This window comes from Microcebus murinus, chromosome 27 (genome assembly GCF_040939455.1).
Source record: "Microcebus murinus isolate Inina chromosome 27, M.murinus_Inina_mat1.0, whole genome shotgun sequence".
Taxonomy (NCBI): domain Eukaryota; kingdom Metazoa; phylum Chordata; class Mammalia; order Primates; family Cheirogaleidae; genus Microcebus; species Microcebus murinus.
Window position 1 is genome coordinate 928,475 of NC_134130.1, and position 23,158 is coordinate 951,632.

The window sequence follows — 23,158 nt, forward strand, 5'->3', positions numbered from 1 at the left end:
CCCGCCCCAAAGAGGGCTGTCCTTAAAACCCAAGGCCATAGACTCGGGTCCCTCCAACCTGGGACATGAGGACTCCCATCACCGTGCCCTCTTCCTTTCCCCCAGAGACAAGGGAGCTAGGCCGCACTTGGGGCAGGCTAGTCCTTGCCCCCCAGGGCACAGGACTCCACCGGGGTGCAGGCCCGCACGCACTTAGCTGTACACACTAGCTCCCTCACACGCGGGGGTAGAGAAAGACCCAACTCCTGGGGACAGATCGATACGCCTTATCCGGAGAGCTGGGAGCTCTCGCAGGTGGGCCTGGACGCTGGGGTCCGGCGGGTGGCATCCGAGAGCCGCGGGCGCCGCAGGTCCCGCCCCGCCCCGCCCCACGGAGCCCGGCTGCCCCGCCCCGCCCCGCCGGCCCCAGCGCCCGGCCACTGTCCGCCACCCGCTGGCCCTTCCGCCTCACTCAGCGGCGCCACGGAAAGGGACAGGCGCGTGCCATGGAGCGGACAGCAGGCAAGGAGCTCGCCCTGGTAAGGGGACAGGGAGTCCCGGCACCCCGCTCCTCCCTGGTGACCCGAGGTCCAGAAACTCCAGGTGCCCGCCCGTCGGACTCTCTCCTCCCACATTGGACCTGCCTTGGAGTCACCTACGGGCGACTCACGGCTCTTGCCCCAGTGAAACGGCTGGTTTCTCTTAAGGATGCGGGGGGTGGGGGTCTCTCAGCGCGTCTGAGGGAGGGATCAGCGACAGATTCCATGACACTGGACCCTGGGACATCCCCAAATGCCACCCCATCCCCTCGGGACCTGGGAGGAGGGTACCCGCGGCCAGGAGGGCACTAGCCTGGGACCGCGGCCTGAGTCTCGCAGACGCCGCCGGGGAAGGGGGTGCCGAACGGAGCTGGAAGACCCGGCCTGCGTCCAGGCGGCGGAAGGGGGACAGGCCCCGGGGCCGCTCCCCCGCGGCGCCCTCAGCCCGCCTCCGCGTGCAGGCGCCGCTGCAGGACTGGGGCGAGGAGACCGAGGACGGCGCGGTGTACAGTGTCTCCCTGCGGCGGCAGCGCAGTCAGCGCGCGAGCCCGGGGGAGGGGCCTGGGGGCAGCCAGGTGAGGAAGGGGTCGGAGGGTGGCGCGGGGCGGGAGGCGACCCGGCGAGGGCGGGGCCGAGCGCAGGGGCCTGGGAGGGACAGGTGGGGGCGGAGCTGGGGCCGCCAGGTGCGGCGGGCCCCAGGAAGGGCGGGGCCCAGAGGCGACCAGCGGAGGTTGAAAGGGGCCTGGGGGCGGCCAGGTAAGTGGGGTAGATCCAGAGAATGGGGTGGGGCCGGTGATGGCCGCGCGGTTCCCAAGACAACTAGGCAGGGGCAGGACTGGACGGCGGGACTGGGAAGGGCAGGTTTAGCGGGCCGGAGCTGGCAGGACGAGTGGGGTTTAGAAGTGGCCAGGAGAGCGCAGGTGAAACGGAGGCCAGGACCGGGCTGGCCAGTGAAGCGCGACTGGAGGACTGAGAGCAGCCTGCGGGTGGGAGGTGGCCAACTGAGGGGACCTGGGGCAGGGCCTGGGAGGACGAGGGTTTCCAGGGTTAGGGCTGCAGGAATCATTAGTGGACGGGGCAAAATAAGAACTTCGGGAGCGGAGATTTAGCGGAATGAGATCCGAGAGTGGTGCTAGCGCTGGGTGTGGCCGGAGAAGGGGTGCTGGGGGTGGGGGCCGCGCTCCTGGTCGCTCATGGCCGCCCCTCCCCCACCCCGCAGGCCGCCACCCTGGCTGCGGACACCTTCCTCCATTACCGCACCAGCAAGGTGCGGGCGCTGAGGGCGGCCCGGCTGGAGCGGCTGGTGGGAGAGTTGGTGTCTGGAGACCCCGAGCAGGACCCAAGCTTTGTGCCAGCCTTCTTGGCCACCCACCGCGCCTTTGTGCCCACTGGCCGGGTGCTGGGCCTTCTGCTGCCACCAATGCCACCGCCCCCACCTCCTGGGTCAGTACAGCCCCAGAACCTCCATGTCCCCACCCCAGACCCCCACCTGGGCATCCCCCCCACTATCTCAGGCTTGGAACCAAGAAATACTCCTCAACCCCAGAACCCTCCTCCTAAGCCCCCTCCAGCTCTCACTCTTCACCTCATGGGGGGTCCCTCTTCGCAGGGTAGGGATCCTGAAGACAGAGGGACTAGATGTGAGCTTCAACAAGAACCTGAGGTTGGTTCCCCCCCCACCGGGGTGGCAGAGTTGGGGGACCCTAGAGGTCAAATGTCAATGGTCAGGCCTGAGGGCTAGAGGGTTGGGTAACCTGAGAGTCGCAGGTTATAAAAGATCTGGAGTCAAGGCCAGGCGCGGTGGCTCACGCCTGTAATCCTAGCACTCTGGGTGGCCAAGGTGGGCGGATTGCTCAAGTTCAGGAGTTCAAAACCAGCCTGAGCAAGAGCAAGACTCCATCTCTACTATAAATAGAAAGAAATTAATTGGCCAACTAATATATATATATAGAAAAAATTAGCCGGGCATGGTGGCACATGCCTGTAGTCCCAGCTACTCGGGAGGCTGAAGCAGGAGGATTGCTTGAGCCCAGGAGTTTGAGGTTGCTGTGAGCCAGGCTGACGCCATGGCACTCACTCTAGCCTGGGCAGCAAAGCGAGACTCTCTCTCAAAAAAAAAAAAAAAAAATGATCCAGAGTCAGATCCGAGGTCCCCCACTCTGGGCTGGGCTCTGAGGCCCTGCCCCTCTGGCCAGGGCTGTGGTATCCGTGCTGGGCTCCTGGCTTCGTGACCACCCTCAGGATTTCCGAGACCCCCCTGCCCACTCGGCCCTGAGCAGTGTCCGAACCTTTCTGGGCTGGGCGGCCCCAGGGGGGGCTGAGGCCCAAGAGGCAGAGAAGCTTCTGGAAGACTTTTTGGAGGAGGCTGAGCAAGAGCAGGAAGAGGAGCAGCTCCCTGTGGCGCCGGCAGGTGAGAGGTTTGCAACACTGGTGGCCGTCAGAGCAGGCTTTTCCTGCATGCCCCCTCCCCCTCGGGCTTCCTCTCTCCTATCAGACAAGGCTTTTAACTCTGAGCCTCAGTCTCCCCACCTGTAAAATGGGGATAATAATTCTTTGTCTGAAGAATGCTGAAGAATAAGCATGTGTCTAGTATTTCCCTCCCTCCATCCTAGCTACAAAGATACTACTCCATTGGGTCAGGTTGCCTTGTGTTTCTAGCCACAAACCATCCTATTACTACGTATCCTAGGAGCTACAGGGACTTGGGTTCAAATCCCAGTACTGCCATTTGCTGACTCTGTGACCGTGGATAAGTCACTTCAGCTCTCTGAGTCTCAGTTTCCTTAGCTACAAAATGGGGATGATGACAGTACTTACCTCATGGGACTCTTAATTCATTCAACAAATATTCAGCCACTGGCTCTGGGCACATAAGTGTGTTTGGTTTTTTTGGTTTTGTTTTGTTTTTGGAGACAGAGTCTCACTTTGTTGCCACCATGCCCGGCTAATTTTTTCTATATATATATTAGTTGGCCAATTAATTTCTTTCTATTTATAGTAGAGACCGGGTCTCGCTCTTGCTCAGGCTGGTCTCGAACTCCTGACCTCGAGCGATCCGCCCGCCTTGGCCTCCCAGAGTGCTAGGATTACAGGCGTGAGCCACCGCGCCCGGGCCTTATACCAATATTTTCTAGCAGAGTAGGTGCCAACAAACTGTCTGGCCCTTTGTAGAAAAGTTTGCCGACCCTGTGGAAGAAGACTGCCTTTTGGGGGAGGAAAAAGCATTCCCATACCTCATTCAGGTCTTTGTTCAAATGTCACCTTCTCTGGGAGGTTTCCTCTGACCTCCTCCCACCCTCTGTCGTCCTAGCCTGATTATTTTTCTGCATAGCACTTCACCGCTTCTCTTTCCTCGGTTCCTGCTTTAGCTCATGTCCATATACCGTAAAGGCGTGAGAAGAGAAGCATGTTGGTCTTGTCCCCACGGGCAGGAACAACATGGATTAGTTGGCTGAATGATTGCATCCTACTTATAAAGTATCAAGTTTCACCCATCTGTGTTTGATCTGATCCGAATCGCAAAAGCGTCTAGATCCCTAAGCCTCATCCTTTAATCCCCAGATTAAAGTGACCACATTCCTCTCTGCTTTACAAAGTAGCAGCTACTTCTCTATCCCTGGTGACAAAGTCGCAGTTATTTACACGTTTTTATGCCCCTTTCTTCCCTCCTGCCTACTAAGTATCTTCTGCCTTCAAGCTGTCACCAGCCGATGTCACCAGCTGTCATTAGAGTTTCATAGTCTAATGTCATAGCCACTAGCCTCTGTGGCTATTTAAATTAATTAAAATTACAGAAAAATAGAAATTCAGGTCTTCAGTCCCACTAGCCACATTTCAAGTGCTCAGTAGCCACATTGGGCAGTACAGAGAGAACTGTACTGAGAACATTTCCGCCATTGCAGAATATTCTATGAAAATTTTCTATGGAAATTCTGCCCTAGGCTCCTTGCGGGCAGAGGGAAAAGTGAACATTTATTCAACACCTACTATGTACCATGCTCTGGGACACACTTTATTTTATTTTATTTTATTTTATTTTATTTTATTTTATTTTATTTTATTTATAGAGATGGGATCTTGCATTTTGCTCTGTCACCCAGGCTGGAGTGCAGTGGTGCAATCACAGCTCACTGCAGCCTCCAACTCCTGGGCTCAAGCGATCCTCCCGCCTCAGCCTCCCTAGTAGCTGCGACTGCAGGTGCTCATCACCTCACCCAGCTACTTTAACATCTTTAGTTTGAGTTTACATTTTGCTATGGAAAATTCCAGACATATACAAAAGTAGACAGAATAGCATAAAAACCACACAGACACCCATCATCCATCTTCAACCATGATCAATTTGACAAAAAAAAAAAAATGTTCAGGATGATTTTAAAACAAATCCCATGTCTATGTCAGTTCATACGGCAATGTTTTGGATATACACCTCTGACAAAGACTTTTTTTTAACATAACCTTCATGGCTTTAATCATTTCCAACAAATCTTAATAATTAATCCTACTTAATATAAAAAAAATATACAATTGGTCGGGTGCAGTGGCACATGCCTGTAATCCTAGCACTCTGGGAGGCCGAGGTGGGTGGATCACTTTAGGTCAGGAGTTCGAGATCAGCCTGAGCAAGAGCGAGATCTAACAAAAATAGAAAAAAGTAGCCAGGCATGGTGGCACATGTTCCTGTGGCCCTAGCTATTCAGGAGGTTGAGGCAGGAGGATCACTTGAGCCCAGGAGTTTGAGGTTGCTGTGAGCTATGATGATACCACTGCACTCTAGCCTGGCCACAGAGTGAGACTCTATCTAAAACAACAACAACAACAACAAAAAACAGTCTGTATTCAAATCTCCCCATTTTCTCTAATTATTTTTAAAACAGTTGTTTCTTCAAATTGGAATCCAAAGACTATCCACTCTAGGCATTTGGTCAACAATTGATTGATTGAGATGGAGTTTCATTATGTTGCTCAGGCTGATCTTGAACTCCTGAGTTCAAGGGATACTCCTGCCTCAGCCTCCCAAGAAGCTGGGGCTACAGGTGCAGCCACCGGACCTGGCTGCTTCTTAAGTCGCTCTTATTCTATGACAGTTTCCTCTTGCCTTTTGTTTGATGCCATTAGGAGGGGAAATGAGTCATTTGTCCTAATATGTCTCACATTCTTGTAGATTTACCTTTGCTTCCTCGTGGTTTCATGTAGCATGCTCCTCTATTCTCCATAATTGCTGTAAGACTTAAAAATTTGATTAGATCCAGGTGCAATTTTTTTCCCATTGCCCACTTTTAAACACTACTGTTTTGCTATGCCACCTGATCTCATTTGAAATGAAAGAAAATTAAGCAGAATTTACAAAGATAATTTTTTTTTTTGAGACACAGTCTTGCTTTGTTGCCCAGGCTAGAGTGAGTGCCGTGGCATCAGCCTAGCTCACAGCAACCTCCAACTCCTGGGCTCAAGCGATCCTCCTGCCTCAGCCTCCTGAGTAGCTGGGACTACAGGCATGTGCCACCATGCCCGGCTCATTTTTTCTATATATATTAGTTGGCCAATTAATTTCTTTCTATTTATAGTAGAGATGGGTCTTGCTCTTGCTCAGGCTGGTTTCGAACTCCTGACCTTGAGCAATCCACCCGCCTCAGCCTCCCAGAGTGCTAGGATTACAGGTGTGAGCTACTGCACCCGGCCCAAAGATAATTTTAAAATAATAATATGATACCGTAAGTAGTACAGGGAGAAATAAAATGAAAGTAATGAACACAACAATAAACTATGGTTTTGTTTTGTCTTTGAGATAGGGTCTCATTCTGTTACCTAGGCTGGACTGCAGTGGTGTCATTGTAGCTCACTGCAGCCTCTGATTCCTGGGCTCAAATGATCCTCGCATGTGGCTGGGACTATAGGCAAGTGCCACCAAGACTGGCTAATTTTTTAAATTTTTTTCTGGAGATGGGGTCTCGCTTTTGCTCAGGCTGGTCTTGAACTCCTGAGCTCAAGTGATCTTCCCAAATCGGCCTCCCAAAGTACTTAGGATTATAGGCATAAGCTACTGCACCCGGCCGTGAAACTATTTTTTTTTTCCTTTATGCTTGGGCATACCTCACTAGGCTACATGATGAAGTTGTCTAGTGTCTTTACCTGATGTAGCATCACAATGAAGGTGACAGCTAGAAATACCCACTAATGCAGGGGAGTGCAATGGTTATGCAAAGACAGCAACATAAACGTTGGTGACATCATTTTCTAAACTTGTGAACAACACAATTTCCAAATAAAACAAAGTCCAGACTTTCACCGTCCTTGCATTCCCAGAACCAAAATAACTCGTGTTTGTGAGCAAAACAGGTTCTAGGTGCAGATAATTGCAAACAGGTTTTTCAACTGCACAAATGTCTGGAGGGACATTTGGAGGCTGGTGGGACAGTCTAAGATCCCAATTCCACAATGTCCCCTAGGGGGCGCCACCATTGACATCCACTAAAGTATTAAACTCATTCATATTTATAGAGCACTTTAGAATAGTCTGGTATGCATGTTCTTGTTCATCTTAAAAAACAAAATGCAAATGAAGAAACCAAGGGACAGAGAGGGTAAAAGACACGCTTTAAGGTTACACATCAAGCTGGTGGGCAAGTTTGGGTTTGAATTTGGGACTTTCTGACAACCTCGCTAAAAGAGGAGGGCAGGTGAATCTTATCCTACTCCAGGTTCAACATCATAAAGCTCGATATTCTACTCCGGTCTTGGAAGGTCTGGCTTCAAATCCCTGCCCTCCGGCTTACTGAAGGTGTGACTTAAGGCAAATTGTTCCGTGCCTGTTTTCTTACCTATAAAAAAATGGATAGACCAGGTGTGGTGGCTCACACCTGTCATCCTAGCACTCTGGGAGGCCGAGGCAGGCGGATTGCTCAAGGTCAGGAGTTCGAAACCAGCCTGAGCAAGAGGGAGACCCCCCCTACTATAAATAGAAAGAAATTAATTGGCCAACAAATATATATAGAAAAAATGAGCCGGGCATGGTGGCGCATGCCTGTAGTCCCAGCTACTTGGGAGGCTGAGGCAGGAGGATCTCTTGAGCCCAGGAGATTGAGGTTGCTGTGAGCTAGGCTGACACCACAGCACGGGCAACAAAGTGAGACTCTGACTCAACAAAAATAAATAAATAAATAAATAAAAATAAAAAGTGGATAAAATAATAGTCTCTCCCTCCCTGGGTTAGCGTGCTGAGTTCCCTAGTCAATCCATGCTAGGTGCTCAGTGCATGTTGCACATCCTTAAACATGCTAGGGCGATCCTTGTTTTATAGATAAGAAAGTGAGGCTCAGAGACTGCAAGGGACTAGCCCAAGGTTACACAGCCAGTCTTGGATTCCAACTTTAGAGGTTTTTCCGCCCCTTGTAATGCTCAGGACTGTCTAGAGCGGCCCAGAGCCCTGGCCCAGACCCCCCGGAGGGCTGCGTGGAGGAGGAGGAAGGGCTGCTGCAGGAAGGTCCCGAGCTCCTGGACTTCAGCGTGGACGAGGTGGCTGAGCAGCTGACCCTTTTGGACGTGGTGAGGACCCCTGCCTGGGTGGGCTGGGGTGCAGTTGGCTGGGGGCAGGTTTCTCTCTGGAGACCAATCCTACCCCCCCCACCCCGAGTCCAGGAGCTCTTCTCGCGCGTGAGGCCCTGCGAGTGTCTGGGCTCCGTGTGGTCGCAGCGGGACCGGCCAGGGGCCGCAGGCGTGTCCCCCACTGTGCGCGCCACCGTGGCCCAGTTCAACACGGTCACGGGCTGCGTGCTGGGCTCCGTGCTGGGGGCGCCGGGCCTGACCGCCCCGCAGAGGGCGCAGCGGCTGGAGAAGTGGATCCACATCGCCCAGGTGAGTCGAGGGGCGGGGCCTGCGGTGGGGGCGGGGCCTGCGGTGGGGGCGGGGCCTGGGGTCCCCCAAGAGAGGCAGGGGGCGGTCGGAAGGCGGAGGAACCGGGTCCAGAAACGGGAGGAGGGTGGGACTGGGGGGTGCCTAAGGGCACAGTTAAGAGGTGGCCTGGGTCTGGGACAGCGGAGGGACCCTGCGCCGGTCTAGGGAGGAGAGGATGGGCGTAGGGGTGATGGGAAGGAAGTAAGATTGGAGCGGGGTCCCGAAAGAGGTTGGGGAGGGGAGCGCAGGGGCAGGAGCCCCAGGGCAGGAAGGAAGAAGGAGTGGGGGCTCCAGAGGGAGACTGGGGCGTGTCCTGGAGTGGGAGGGGAAGGGGTTAGAAAGTTGACGCCAGGGGGCGACACTTGAGTTCAGGGAGGGGGGCTCTGGGTCCAGGACAGATGCTGTGGGCACGTCTAGGGCCCAAGGGGCCTGGGAGAAGTAGGGAGCCCGGGTGGGAGAGGCCAAGGTCCAGTTAGGGCCTGGGGGGGCAGCTGGGGACGGGGCTGGGGCCGAGGGACTGGGGAGGAGGGAGAGGAGAGGACTCCCAGGGGAGGAGGGACAGTCACGGCAGCTTGTCAGATGTGGGGTGTGTCATTGGGGTCTGTCCTGGCGTCACAAGTCACGGGATCAAAGGTGGAGGGGGCCTGGAGGTCAGGCGTGGGGTCTGACCAGCGCGCCCTCTCGGCCCCAGCGCTGCCGAGAACTGCGCAACTTCTCCTCCCTGCGCGCCATCCTGTCCGCCCTGCAGTCGAACCCCATCTACCGGCTCAAGCGCAGCTGGGGGGCCGTGAGCCGGTGAGCAGGACCCCCTCCCCACCGCGTCCCACCCCAGCTCTGCCCCTCCCAGCCGCTGACCTCTGACCTCGCTCCTCTCCTGTCCCCCCACCACCACCACCAGGGAACCCTCATCCACTTTCAGAAAACTTTCCCAGATTTTTTCGGATGAGAACAACCACCTCAGCAGCAGGGAGATCCTTTCCCAGGTATAGACGGATGGGGGGACCCAGCCCATTCCAGATCCAGGAAGAGGGACTTGGGGCCAGGCAGGGGGAACCGCCTTGTGGTTGTCAAAACATTCCGTGTCCTTTCCCTACACCTCAGCAGTGACCTTTCCCTTGTCCGTGGCCAGCCTCACGTTTCTATTTCCTCTCCTTCCTGCGTTACAGTTCACGGCGACTGCCTTATTTATTCATTCGACAAAACACGAGAAGTCACAAGGAAAAGGTTACTTAAGGTCAGAGTCATAGCACAGAGTGAAAAAAAGAAAATCGTGCTTGGGGACTTTACCTCGATAAGCTAAAACTAAAAATTGTGTGCCAGCAAGTCTGGTTTATTTATAGGCGAGAGTTAGGTTCTAATTGCAATCAGTCGCTGCTTCTTAAAGCGAATACAGAATAGATGGGTGGCGTGCCTGTTCCCTCGATCTTGAACATTCTCTACCCCTCAAGTGATGTGTGCAACTTGGTCATTGAACTCCTGCAGGTGGCTCACATCTGTAATCCCAGCACTTTGGGAGGCTGAGGCTGGAGGATCACTTGAGGTCAGGAGTTCGAGCCCAGCCTGGGCAACATAGTGAGACCCCCATCTCTACAAAAAAAAAAGAAAACAAAAATTAGCTGGGCATAGTAGCATGTGCCTGTAGTCACAGCTACTTGGCAGCTGGGATTATAGGTGTGTACCACCACACCTGGCTAATGTTTTTCATTTTTTAAGAGATGGGGTCTTGCCATGTTGCCCAAGCTGGTCTTGAACTCCTGGCCTCAAGTGATCCTCCTGCCTCGGCCTCCCAAAGGGCTGGGATTACAGGTGTGAGCCACTATGTCTGGCTAATAAATATCTTGTTAGTGAAGGAATGTCTCAGATAATGAGGGCTCAAGGAACAAGGCACTCTACATTAAGCACCTACTGTGTACTAGGCATTGGTCACGCTCTGCTGTGAACCAGACAGATGCAGTTCCTGCTCCCAGGGCATTCAGACCCCCAAAGGGGAGACACAGAGAGCAATAGTAACTGTCCCAGTGATTATATAATTACCCAGCAGAGTGACAATATGAAGGTGTTCCCAGGGGATGCCCATTGGGCCTGTTCCATCCAGGCTGTGACAAGGATTCTCTCCTACATGAAGGCTGGCCTAGGGTACATGGCACCCACAAACTCCACCTCCCATGGGGCATGGCCCGTGCTGTTTATCTCTTCCCTCCCTGTCCTCCCACCCACCCAGGGTGGCCCGACCCCTTGGGTTGGGTCTTCACCACGGGCTTGATTGCTGAGAGCCCGATGGTACGGGTCTCCAGGCATCTTCCCTGAGAAAGGGCCAAAGGTGACCCCAGGGCCGCTCAGCCCTTCCCTTCCCCCCAGGAAGAGGCCACTGAGGGACCCCAGGAGGAGGACACCCCTGCAGGAAGCCTGTCCTCAGTGAGTAATGTGGGGTGGGATGGGGACAAGTGGGGCTCTCAGGGTGGGGCATGGAGGGTGATGGGGTCAGGGATGGCCCAGAGTGACCGGACCTTTGGGGGCCACAGAAACTGCCCCCAGGCCCTGTCCCCTACCTAGGCACCTTCCTCACGGACCTGGTTATGCTGGACACAGCCCTGCCGGACATGTTAGAGGTCTGACCCCTGACCCTTGACTCCTGACCTCAGCTCCACTCGCCCCCCCAGTGCAGTGGGGCTCTTGACATTCCAACCCTTCCCTGAACTTGACCCTTAACCCTTGGCCCTGGAGGCTGCAGTTCAGACAAGCTTTGCCTCCAGGGGGAGCTCATTAACTTTGAGAAGAGGAGGAAGGTGAGTGGGTGCAGGGTGGGTGCAGGGTGCGGGGTGCCCGAGGGTGAGGGTAGGGCAGGGGCGGGTCTCAGAGGCTTCCCCCCAGGAGTGGGAGATCCTGGCCCGAATCCAGCAGCTGCAGAAGCGCTGTCGCAGCTACAGCCTGAGTCCCCGCCCACCCGTCCTGGCCGCCCTGCGTGCCCAGCGCCAGCTCAGCGAGGAGCAGAGGTGACCGCCCTGTGGCCTGGCCCGGCCTCACCCCAGCTGACCCCAGGTCACACACAGGGTTCACTCACCCCATGCACCTCTCCAGCTCCTCCCAGGACCCCCTCCTAACCTCTGACCCCACCAACCTCTGACCTTGCGTTAGCCCCAGTCCAATCAGATCGACCTACGACCTCAAACTTTGACCGCATCTCACTTTGTGACTTCAATTAGCTGGCCGTTCCACTCAACTGTCCCATCTGTTCTCTTCCTCAACTTTGATCCTGACCCATGACCCCATTCATGACCCTTCTTCTGTCTCTCCGACCCCATCACTGACCCCAGCTCTGAGTCACTGAGTCCCACTTTGGTGTTTATTTCACCATCTGCCTCAATAGCCGCACTGATCGCTTTCATCCTAACCATGGGCCCCAATGCTGGCCTGACCCCAGTCTGATCCTGAACTTTCACTTTGACTCAGTTGGACTCCTAGCTCCCCACTATGAATCCCTGCGTGACTTGCCACCCAGCCGTCCTGTGTCACCCCAGTGGCTCAATGACCTTCATTTACTGCCCTGCCCCTGATGCTGTGATGCTACCCCTGGCTGTCCCTCACTTACCCCCCAAATGCATCTCCCAACTGATTCTCACTCTTACCTCTTCGTGCCCGGTGGTTCCCGGGCCACCCCACGCTCCTCCACACGTTGACCCCTCAGCTACCGAGTGTCCCGCGTCATCGAGCCACCAGCCGCCTCCTGCCCCAGCTCCCCACGAATCCGGCGACGGATCAGCCTCACCAAGCGCCTCAGCGCGTGAGCCTCGGGGCGTGTGGGGTGCCGTGGGCAGATATGGGCAGCTGCTCCCGCCTCAGCTCACCCCCGCATCGCCCCGCAGGAAGTTGTCCCGAGAGAAAAGCTCGTCCCCTGGAGGGAGTCCCGGGGACCCGCCATCGCCCACTTCTAGGTGAGCCTGCTGCTTGGCGAAGGGACGAGAGACGGCGCCATCAGGGGGCAGGGTGGCCACACCACGCTGACCGCCCCACCTCGGACTCTGCGTCTCCCCCAAGTCTGTCCCCAGGGTCCCCCCCATCGAGTCCTAGAACCAAGGACCCTCCTCCTGGCAGTCCTCCGGCCTCTCCAGGGCCCCAGGGCCCCAGCACCAAGGTACCAAGCCTGCCTGTGTGTGCGTGTGGGACTGCGGGCACGAGGCTCTGTGTCTGCGCGTGCGCGTGTGCGCGCGCATGCGCGTGTGCAGTGCACACAGGATCGCAAGGCCAGGCCTGTCTCCAGCAGACTGGCCAAGCACTCCGGGTAGCCATCTAGTGGATTCCGAGCATGTCTCCACGACCCTGTTTGAGCGATCACCTACCCACCAACCTCGCCTGTGCCCATATCAGGACCCGGGTCTGCTAACCCACAGGGCACTCCCGGGTACAATCGCACATTTTTTTTGAGGACACGCGTGTCCCTAGGAATCTGCGTACATAAAGGGGAACTGTGGATGTGCATGTCCACGGGACTCTGTGTAGGGTTATTTGTTGACACACGCTGTGGGTATACAACAATTGTGAGCATATGTGTGTATGCAGGACTTCTCGCATGTGAAAGTGGGTCTATGTGTAAACGGGCCGTGCATGTGTTTGTTTCAGTAACAGGGAACTAGGTCTGTATGTGATGGGATGGTGTATGTGTGGGCTTGTGTGTGTACCCTAATTGTGAGTGCCAGGCTCTGGGTGTGTGTGTAGGGGGATTTGTAGTTTATGTCCTCAGGATTATAAATGTGGGCCTATTAAATACAGCAGTGGGGGCCAGCCACAGTGGCTCATGCCTATAATCCCAGCACTTTGGGAGGCTGAGGCAGGAGGATCGCTTGAGCCCAGGAGTTCGTGGCTACAGTGAGCCAGGCTGCACTCCAGCCTGGGCAACACAGCAAGATCCTATCTCTAAAAAAATAAAAACAAATACAGCAGTGGGGGAGGGATGCTATTGCCCTCCCACCCCTCAGCATCTGCAGATGAGCAAGGCTGCAGCCCCCAACCCCCACTGCCTACAGCTGCCCCTGAGCCCGGACCTGCCAGGCCCTCGGCCCTTGGCCTTGACACTGAGCAGCCCTCGAATCCCTGTCCTGGGACAGGAGAGCTCAGAAGCCCGTGTAATTCGTGTCAGCATCGAAAACGACCATGGGAACCTGTATCGGAGCATCTTGGTGAGAGCCTAGGCCTGGGGCCTGCTGGGGACAGCCCCGCCCTTGGGGATGGGGCCCTCACACCTCACCTCCCACGTCTCTTTCCCAGCTTACTAGTCAGGACAAAGCCCCCAGCGTGGTGCTGCGAGCCTTGCAGAAGCACAACGTGCCCCAGCCCTGGGCCCGTGACTACCAGCTCTTCCAAGTCCTTCCTGGGGACAGGGGTGAGCAGGGACAGCTTGGGGCTCAGGCTGGGGGGCAGCTGAGAAGGCGGCAGGCTGACCAGGGTCAAGGGTGGAGATCAAGGGACTCACAGGGCCATGAGGTGGTTCAGGCACAGAGTAGGGGTAAGATAGAAGGTGGGGATAAGAGGTCCTAAAATGTCTGTGGCTCAGTTATGTAGGGCCATGAGGTTAGCCTGGCTCAGTGTGACAGAGAGGGGCACTGAAGGTTGTTTCCCTAGGACGTATAGGGCTATGAGATTATCCAGGGTCACACGAGAGACGGGAGCATAGAAAGTTGTCTGACTTTAAGTTTGTAGGTTCACGAGGTTGTTCAGACTCAGCCTGGTGGGGGAAGACACTGAAGGGGGTCCAGGCTTGGATTTGTGAGGAAATGAGTTTGTCCGGGCTTGCCACAGGGACCCTGAAGTTATCTGAACTTGAGCTGGGAGAGGGCCAAATGGCATTAAACTTAAGATAGGGGAACATGAGGTTGTCCAGTCTTTGACAGGGAGAAGCAAGAGGTTGTTTGTATTCATGCTCAAGGGCATGGCATCAAGTTGGCTGGACATTAAGAGAGAACACATGAGGTTGTTCAGGTGTCAAGTGTGAGGGCCACAAACTTGTGCAGGCTGAAAGTGGGGAGTTGTCCAAGTTCATGGTGACAGCAGCCTAAGCTTGGCCAGGGAAGTGCTTGCAGGGGTGGGGTGGGGTAGCCTGAGTTTTCCCAAAGTTGTAGTGCGGGTTTTCTAGACTCTGTAGAGTGGGGGAATGGTAGGAGGTTCCCCAGGCTTATGTTGGGGGAAACATGAGGTTGTACAGGCTTTGGATGGGAAGGTGTTCAGCTTCTTAAGGAGAGGAGAATGAGGTTGGCTCAGTACTGGCTGCAGAGGGACCCAAGGCTATTCAGGCCTTAGGGCGAATGATAGAAGATTACCCAGGTCCTTATTTTGGAGGGATGCAAGGTTGTCTGGGTTTATTACTGTCTTTTCCACCTCTGACCAGAGCTCTTGATCCCTGACAATGCCAACGTCTTCTATGCAATGAGTCCAGTCGCCCCCAGAGACTTCATGCTGCGGCGGAAAGAGGGGACTGGCCACACTCCTTCTCTCTCCCCGAACTGAGGTCACCTTCTCCTCCAGGGCACAGACCCCAAGGGCAGCTTGGGACCTGGCTTCTATCACCATGGGGATGGGAGGTGGTTCTACAGGAAACCTTGTGTCCCCAGTAGAAGCCATGAGGAGCTCCAGCTCATGAACATAAAGGGCAGTGGGGCATTGGGGCTCAGACCTCTCCCCAGAGAAATCTTATGACTGTTGGAGACACAGATGTGGATGAAAACAATGAATGAAATTACGAAACGTGACTCAGTCTTGTTTGTTCTCTGCCTGTGCGCCATGTTCACCTTTTATCAAAATAAAAAACAACTATGACACCAAAAAAGCAGAGAAAAACTAAGAGCCCTAAGACAGGGGTTAGGTGAGGCATGGCTCTGTCCCACTCAAGACACACACAGTCCAAATGCCAATTTCCTGAGGAAGAGATTCTCATTGACTTCCATTTTTTTAAAAAGTGCAGGGTTATTCAGGCACTTATATATTACAATGTAATAATAATAAAGTGACAATAAACGTAATGTACTTGAATTATCCTGAAACCATCGCTATCTTCTTCACCTCTGACCCAGTGGACCCAGGGGCTAACTCAAGATCAACTGCCCCTCTACATCTGTTAGCTTGGTTTTCCTTTAATCTTTTACTCCTCAAAATAGTTCTTGAGCTTCTATTATGTGGCAGGCCCTGTTCTTGGTGTTGAGGATACAGGCAAGGACAAACGGTGGAAAATTCTTGCCCTCATGTACTAGTGAGAGCAGCAAATAAATAATAAAACATCGAATACATGTCAAGTGACAATAAGAACAGTGGCGGCAAGAAAAAAAATCTGTTTAATAGCGACAGAAAGTGTGGGGTGGGAGGTTGCTATTTTTCACAGGGTGATCAGGAGGTGATCAGGAGAAGCCTTATTGAGAAGGTGATATTTGGGCAGAAACCTGACTAAAGTGAGTGAATGAGCACAGTGTCTGTGCAGCGGTCCCCAACCTTTTTGGCACCAGGGACTGGTTTCATGGAAGACGATTATTCCATGGACCTGGGTGGGGTGGGGGTGGGAATAGTTTCGGGATGATTCAAGCGCATTACATTTATTGTCATTTTATTTTTATTATTATTACATAGGGATATATAATGAAATAATTATACAAATCACCATATACGTTGGGGACCCCTGAGCTAGAGGAAGAGCTTCCAGGCAGAGGAGATGAGCACTGCAAACCCCTGCCTTAGCTTCACCATCAGGTAATTTCTTCTCTCCTGGTGGCAAAGATGCTCCTGGCTACTCCATCCGCCCGCCCCAGCGCCCAGTGGAAAAGAGGCGCCCCTTTTCCGGTAGCTGCAACTAAAGTCCCAGAATGGAGGCTCACTGGACCCCTTTGGATCACGTGCCCACTTTGAACCAATCACAGTGCGCCAGGGAATGCCGTGGTCTGATTGGCTAGCCTGGGTCAGGCATGCGCAGTGAGAAAACTACCTCCTCCCCCCCGCCCCCCCCCCGCGCATGTACCTCTGTGCAGGTGATTACCCCAATTTGAAGAACTTAGCCCAAGTGAATAGTTTTTTACTGTTTTTTTTCATAATTACTTTCTGATTATGAAAAGAACTGCACACTCTTCGTAAAATAAAATGCCAATAGTATAAAGATATAAGCAGTAAAAAATTTTGTTTCAAAAACTCATAAACGAAATCTTGGACTCCAGGATGTGCCCTTTTTACAAACGCAGGACCGTCTCGTACGTACTGTCCGGCAGCACGGCCTCGCCCTGCGCCGGCACTCACTCACCTGCTCGTCGTTATAAGGATTATTTATTTCTTCTCGGACTGGGAAGTGACGCTGATTAGTGCGATAATATCAGTAACTTACATTTTTTGGAATGTTTGTTTATGTGCCAGGCTAGATTTTTACAGATGAGAAAGCTGAAGCTCAGATAAGGTAAGTCACCTGTCCAGGATCACATAGCAAAAAAGCGCGTCTGACGGCAGAACGGGAGATGTTCCACGCCCCCCCTGCACCCCCCAACGAGTGGCCTCTGGGCCAGAAGGGCCCCTGCCCCCTCCCGCCAGGCGCTTATCTCTGCCCGGGCTGAGTGCTGGCCCCGCCCACTCGGGGAGCTGCCACTTGGAGACGCCTGGTCGCGAAGGGTCTGGTCAGCTGTGTCCGGCGGAGGCAGCTGCTGACCCAGCTGTGGGCTGTGCCAAGGGCGGGGGGCAGAGGGGCAGGAGCCCCGGGCACCCCCGTGGCGGGGGCTGCACCATGGACCACGTCGGGGCGCCCCTCCGGGCCCGGGTTGGCTCCCTCTGCCTTCTGCTGGCTGGGGCCGCCTGGGCCCCCCCACTCAACCTCCCAGACCCCAAGTTTGAGAGCAAAGGTAAGGATGGAGCTGCGTGTGGGCCCCCACACCGGAGTCTGGAGGGCAATGCTTGGGGCTTGAACTCCCAGTGTGGGACCTGGGGCCCTTGCCCAGTTCTGAATCTCCAGACTGGGGCTTGGTGGCCAAGCTGGCATCTGAACCCCTAGAAGGGGTCCTGACGGGGCATGCGAGGGTCTAGGTCTCCAGGCGGAGAAGCTAGAGAGGGGCTTAAGGGTCCTGCTTTATCTTTTCACGGGGCCTGGGACATGCTAACTCCTAAAGGAGCAGACGCGGTGCTGGTGTCCCTGAAGGGAAGGGACCCAGGAGACCCTCCAGTGAGGGGGAGGGGAGAACGCCAGGGTGGGAGTCAGAGGGGCCGGGCTGCAGGCGACTGTAAACACGGTTTGCGTGCGGGCGCCAGAGCCCTCGCCCGGCCCTGCCTAGGGAGGGGAGCGGGGCGCACGGTTGGCGCTATCGGGCGGCTGGGCGCCTGCCGGGGCCGATAGGGGACACGCCTCCTCCGCACACATCTTGGGCGCGCACGTCCCCGGCTGGGGCGGGGCTGGCAGCCGGGGAGGCTGAGGTCTTGAAGGCCGCGCCCAGCTCAGCCCGGCGCGCCGCGGGGTGGGCGTGTGTGTGTCGGGGGCGGTGGGGGGGACAGTAGGGCGAGCAAGCCGCCCCTGGCAGTTCGGGGGGCGCCACCTCTGCGACCCCTCGAGGGGCCCCGCTGGGAGAGAGGGTGAGGCAGGGCTATTTTCTTATCGGGTCCGCGCAGGCGGCGGGAGGCGGGGGGAGGGGACTGTGGCCAGAGGAAAGGCTCAGTCCCCCCTGATCCCCTCCGTTTGTCCCCCCACCCCAGCAGCCTTGCTGGCGACCCGCGGGCCCGAAGAGCTTCTGTGCTTCACCGAGCGGTTGGAGGACCTGGTGTGTTTCTGGGAGGAAGCGGCGAGCGCTGGGGTGGGCCCCGGCAACTACAGCTTCTCCTACCAGCTCGAGTGAGTCGGAGCCCCCACGGTGGAAGGGGCGGGCGGGGCGCAGTTCCCCGGAGGTCGCAGCCTCGGAAGTCCCCGCTGCTTGAGGCGGGAGAGCGCCTCCCGCCGTGGTCACTAGTGGGCAGCCCGACAGGCCAGGCCTGACACGCCCCCGATCGGCGGGGGCTGGAACCGTCCCTTGACCACCGCAGGAAGGCGACCCTAAACTTCAGGGCCAGGACAACCACCCCTCCAGACCGTGGCTAGGACGTCACCACGTCGGGGCTGGGACGCCCCCTCGTGGTAGTATCCAAAAGGCCCCCACGGTCCGCGCAAAGCAAGCACACTCCCAGGTTTCCCCTCCCGACTTGCTCCCTTCCTTCCCGGGTCCCTGGGCACACAGGGGTGAGCCGTGGAAGCCGTGTCGCCTAAACCAGGCGCCCACGGCTCGCGGCGCGGTGCGCTTCTGGTGCTCGCTGCCCACGGCCGACACGTCGAGCTTCGTGCCGCTAGAGTTGCTGGTCACAGTGGCCTCCTCGGGCGCCCTGCGCTATCACCGTATCATCCACATCAATGAAGTGGGTACGTGCGCGCGCAATGAGGGAGCGGGCGGGGCAGGGCGAGCCGCGGTCCCCGCGCACCGCACCAACCTCCCGCAACCTCGGCAGTGCTCCTGGACGCGCCCGTGGGGCTGCTGGCGCGGCTGGGCGACGAGGGCGGCCACGTGGTGCTGCGCTGGCTGCCGCCGCCTGGGGCACCCATGACGACCCACATCCGCTACGAGGTGGACGTTTCTGCCGGCAACGGCGAAGGGGGGGCGCAGAGGGTGAGGCCTGTCCCTACCGCCCTGCCCCCAAAGCTCCGCTGACCACGCCCCGCCGAGCCTCTCGCATTCCCGCTCGGACTGTCACCACGGCCCCGCCCCTCTCGACCCCACCCCTGACGTCCCATTGCCCTGATGGCCAAGGAAGTTCCCTGCCCACAGACATGCCCCCTGTCCCCACGCCGCCCCAGCCCGCCTGAACCCCAAGCCCCCTGGATCCCTAGTTCCTAACTCCGACACCTCTAACGCCGGGCTCCTTTTAGAAACTCTGGCCGGGTTTTTAAATTGCCCAGGTCCGGCCCTCTGCTCCCTGGGATCCTCGCTCTGATTGGCCCTGAGCCTTCTTGGGCCCCGCCCCTTCTCTCGTTGCTGCCAATGCAATGCTTGGCCCCTGTCCTTCCTCTCCCTGATTGGCTCGGTCATGCCAGGGTCCGCCCTGAAGTGCTCTTCTCTGCTCGCCCGCCCCCGCCCCCGTTGGCTCCGCCCCCACCTGGGCCCCGCCCCCAGGTGGAGATCCTGGAGGGCCGCACCGAGTGCGTGCTGAGCAACCTGCGGGGCCAGACGCGCTACACGTTCGCTGTCCGCGCGCGCATGGCCGAGCCGAGTTTCGGGGGCTTCTGGAGCTCCTGGTCAGAGCCCGCGTCGCTGGTGACCGCTAGTGGTGAGACCCCACCCAGGCAGGGGCGGAGGAGGGGCTGGGGAGAAACACCAGGCAAACCTACCGCCCTGAGCCCACTCCTCGTCTCCCAGACCTGGACCCGCTCATCCTGACGCTGTCCCTCATCCTCGTGCTCATCCTGCTGCTGCTGGCCGTGCTCGCCCTGCTCTCCCACCGCCGGTGAGCCCCCCGTCCGGGCACCTGACCCCGACTCCTCCCCACCGACTTCCCTCTTTTACTGTGCAAACCTAGGCTCAGAGAGGGGCAAGCACTTGCCCAAGGTCACGCAGTGAGTGGCAGGGCTGGGATGCATGCCAGAGCAGACCTGGACTTCTGTTAAAATTTTCTGTGCTTGGGGACATTCACCTGGTTTTCTTCCTACATTAGTGGCTGCCACTTCTTGGGTTCTTTTGCTAGTTCCTTTTCCCAATGTCATCAACCCTGAGTGCCTCCTGCCCCTGTTGTCAAGCTCTTCAGACACTATGGTCTGACCAGCTGCCTGGAGGGATTCGTATTTCCAAGCACACACCATTCATTTCACACCCCAAAGCCGTTGCACTTACTGTTCCTTCTGCCTGGAATGCCCTTCCTCCCCTGTTCACTGAGCAATCTTCTAGTTGTCGTTCATGGCCCTGTTCACTTACTTGGTTGGAAAACACATATTGAGTGCCAACTGTGGGCTAGGCACTGGAGGGAGAGTGGAGAACCTGACCTTGAACCACAAAGTCCCTGACCTTGTGGATCTCATGGTCAAATCAACAAGCAAGGGAACCAACAAATATCTGATTATAAATTGTGATGAGTGATATCACAGAAACAAACAAGGCTCGGGGACATGACAGGATGGTCAGGGTCGTCCCCTGGTGGCATTAGGGTAGAAACGTGAAGGCTGGAAGGAAGTAGTCACATGAAAAGTGGGGAGAAGACACAGCAAGTGGAAAGGCCCTGAGGTGGGATGACCTGGGAACACGGAAGCAGCTTCCAGACTAGTCACATGGGCAGAGCAGTGTGTCAGGGGCAGTAGCCAGTGATGGGGTGAGGGAGGCGACAGAGGTTCTATCACACAGGGCATTCTGCAGGGCTGTGGGGAGGAGTTTGGATTTCATTCTTAATGTCTTACGGAACCATGAAAAGGGGTGATGAGGGAAGTGACATCATAGACTTCCAGGCAAAGCCTGGGCAAGGATTAGAGGTAGTATGGGTTAGTGTATATTGAACTCCTACGCATCCTTCAAAACCCTGTTCTAGTCACCTTTTTGTAGGGCCTTGCTGAAGGTTCAGCCCAAGCCCCTGCTCCCCAGCCCTGATGCACTCCTCTACCTCTATTGGGATGGTAGGGACCAGGAGTTTCTGTGCCCCCGTGGCTGGGTGCTGAGGGGGTATGGGTGGGTGTTCAGTGACTCATATCTATGTACCTGTTTCCATCGGCTGCAACAGGGCTCTGAAGCAGAAGATTTGGCCTGGCATCCCGAGTCCGGAAAGTGAGTTCAAGGGCCTCTTCACCACCCACAAGGGTAACTTCCAGGTAGGTGGCCTGGTTGTCCCCTTAGGGTCTGGGGTTGCCATGCTTCTTGCGGTCAAAGCCCCAGGCCTCTGAGCAGGCAGATGTTGTTTCTTCAGCTGTGGCTGTACCAGAACGATGGCTGTCTGTGGTGGAGTCCCTGCACCCCCTTCACAGACGACACACCCGCCCCCTTGGAAGTCCTTTCTGAGCGCTCCTGGGGGGTGACACAGGCAGTGGAGCCAGAGGCAGATGATGAGGGGCCCCTGCTGGAGCCCGTGGGCAGTAAGCATGCCCAGGACACCTACCTGGTGCTGGACAAGTGGCTGCTGCCCCGGAGCCCGGCCAGGGAGAACCTCCCAGGGCCAGGTGCCAGTGTGGACATGGTGGCCATGGATGAAGGCTCAGAAGTTTCCTCCTGCTCCTCTGCCTTGGCCTTGAAGCCCAGCCCAGAGGGGGCCTCAGCTGCCAGCTTCGAGTACACAATCCTAGACCCCAGCTCCCAGCTTCTGTGCCCTCGGGCACTGCCCCCTGAACTGCCCTCCACCCCGCCCCACCTAAAGTACCTGTACCTCGTGGTGTCTGACTCTGGCATTTCTACTGACTACAGTTCAGGGAGCTCCCAGGGAGCACAAGGGGGCTCATCCAGTGGCTCCTGCTCTAACCCGTATGAGAACAGCCTTGTCCCAGCCCCTGAGGCTCCACCCCCCAGCTACGTGGCCTGCTCTTAGGACACCAGCATGCAGATGCTTCAGTATCGAATATGACCCCGAGTGCTGGTACAAGCCCAAGACTTACTGAACATGACAGCGAATCATCCCTCAGGGCTAGGGGCATTGCTGACCTTGCCTATCTGCCCAATCCATCCTGCTCAGGAAATCACAAACCTGCAGTATTTGTAAATATGTATAGTTTTTAAAGAATAAAATATATATATATACACACACACATATGTATATATACGTTTTTCTACCATTTCTACAGACACCCTTTAGGCCCCATCTTTCCCTGGGCCTAGGCCGTAGGGGCAGCAGTTAAAGTCCTTGAGCTCAGTCTGAAATTCTGGACTTGCCAATCTGAATACAAATCATAATTAAGTAAATTAGTCAGTATAAATTACACTAGCAGCCATAACATACAGTTCCTAAATCTTAGTGGTTTAAGGCATGAAGTGGTCTCTTTCTGTTATTTCAATTCAGATGGGCAGCCATCTCTGCGATGAGTCAGAGGTCCAGACCATTCTGGTCTGTAGCTTCATCTTCCCTTAGGGTCATCTTGGCATCCGTAGATGGATCCTCTACATGCTGCCAGTCAACAAGCAAAGAGAGTGCAGAAGATTCCATGGGCCATTTTAAGGATTTGGCCTAGAAATGGTCTCTACTACTTTTTCTCACATTTCATTTACCAGAAATAGTCACATGACCCCACCTAGAACCATGAAAGGCTGGGAAATGTAGTTTAGTTGTACACCCAGGGAAAGGAAAGCTGTTTAGTGAGACTCTAGCTAGTCTCTGCCATAATAACAATTCATAGGGCCTTATTCTGAATCAGACCATGTTTTAAAAAAGCACTCTGATGACACCAAGTGTCATCAAGTAACTTAATGGGAATTCTAGTTTACTTTTAAAAAGGGTGGCATATGGCCAGGTGGCTGGCTCATGCCTATAACCTCAGTACTTTGGGAGGCTGAGCCCAGAGGATTACTTAAGGCCAGGAGTTTGAGACCAGACTAGGCAACAGAACAAGACCCTGTCTCTACAAAAAATTTTTTAAACAATTAGCTGGGCATAGTAGTACAGGCCTGTAGTCCCAGCTACTTGAGAGGCTAAGGCAGGAGGATAATTCAAGCTTGAGTTCAAGGCTGAAGTGAACTATGATTGAGCCACTCCACTCCAGCCTGGGGGACAGAGGAAGACCCTGTCATCCCCTTCCCCCTCCCCCAAAAAAGTTTGGCATA

General features: G+C 55.6%; 2 protein-coding genes across 3 annotated transcripts; both read left to right on the top strand.

The window, feature by feature from the left end:
* The first annotated feature begins 412 nt into the window (after positions 1–412).
* Positions 413–15,146, top strand: RGL3 (ral guanine nucleotide dissociation stimulator like 3). The gene is made up of 19 exons (XM_012790575.3): positions 413–518; positions 980–1,093; positions 1,738–1,961; positions 2,128–2,181; positions 2,714–2,928; positions 7,921–8,063; positions 8,157–8,372; positions 9,103–9,206; positions 9,310–9,394; positions 10,770–10,826; positions 10,934–11,020; positions 11,165–11,197; positions 11,283–11,404; positions 12,097–12,192; positions 12,275–12,343; positions 12,447–12,543; positions 13,433–13,585; positions 13,674–13,788; positions 14,791–15,146. Exons 1-19 carry the CDS (start codon positions 486–488, stop codon positions 14,907–14,909), a joined length of 2,136 nt encoding a protein of 711 aa, XP_012646029.2. The 5' UTR covers positions 413–485; the 3' UTR covers positions 14,910–15,146.
* Positions 15,147–17,001: 1,855 nt separating this feature from the next.
* On the top strand, positions 17,002–22,149 carry EPOR (erythropoietin receptor). Of its 2 annotated transcripts, none has more exons than XM_012790584.2 (8): positions 17,002–17,266; positions 18,108–18,243; positions 18,623–18,801; positions 18,888–19,045; positions 19,550–19,703; positions 19,793–19,880; positions 21,138–21,225; positions 21,321–22,149. In XM_012790584.2, the coding sequence occupies exons 1-8, from the start codon at positions 17,152–17,154 to the stop codon at positions 21,930–21,932; spliced, it is 1,530 nt and encodes a 509-aa protein (XP_012646038.2). In that variant the 5' UTR covers positions 17,002–17,151; the 3' UTR covers positions 21,933–22,149. The 2 variants fall into 2 exon arrangements, with proteins under 2 accessions (XP_012646038.2, XP_012646039.2); XM_012790585.2 differs by having other exon boundaries at positions 18,111–18,243.
* Positions 22,150–23,158: the final 1,009 nt, after the last annotated feature.

Coding starts and splice junctions, on each gene's coding strand:
- RGL3 (XM_012790575.3), top strand. CDS start 486: ATGGAGCGGACAGCAGGCAAGGAGCTCGCCCTG. Junction 519..979: donor CAGGCAAGGAGCTCGCCCTG/GTAAGGGGACAG, acceptor CTCCGCGTGCAG/GCGCCGCTGCAGGACTGGGG. Junction 12,544..13,432: donor CCCAGGGCCCCAGCACCAAG/GTACCAAGCCTG, acceptor CACTGCCTACAG/CTGCCCCTGAGCCCGGACCT.
- EPOR (XM_012790584.2), top strand. CDS start 17,152: ATGGACCACGTCGGGGCGCCCCTCCGGGCCCGGGTTGGCTCCCTCTGC. Junction 19,046..19,549: donor GCGAAGGGGGGGCGCAGAGG/GTGAGGCCTGTC, acceptor CCCCGCCCCCAG/GTGGAGATCCTGGAGGGCCG. Junction 19,704..19,792: donor GTCGCTGGTGACCGCTAGTG/GTGAGACCCCAC, acceptor CTCGTCTCCCAG/ACCTGGACCCGCTCATCCTG.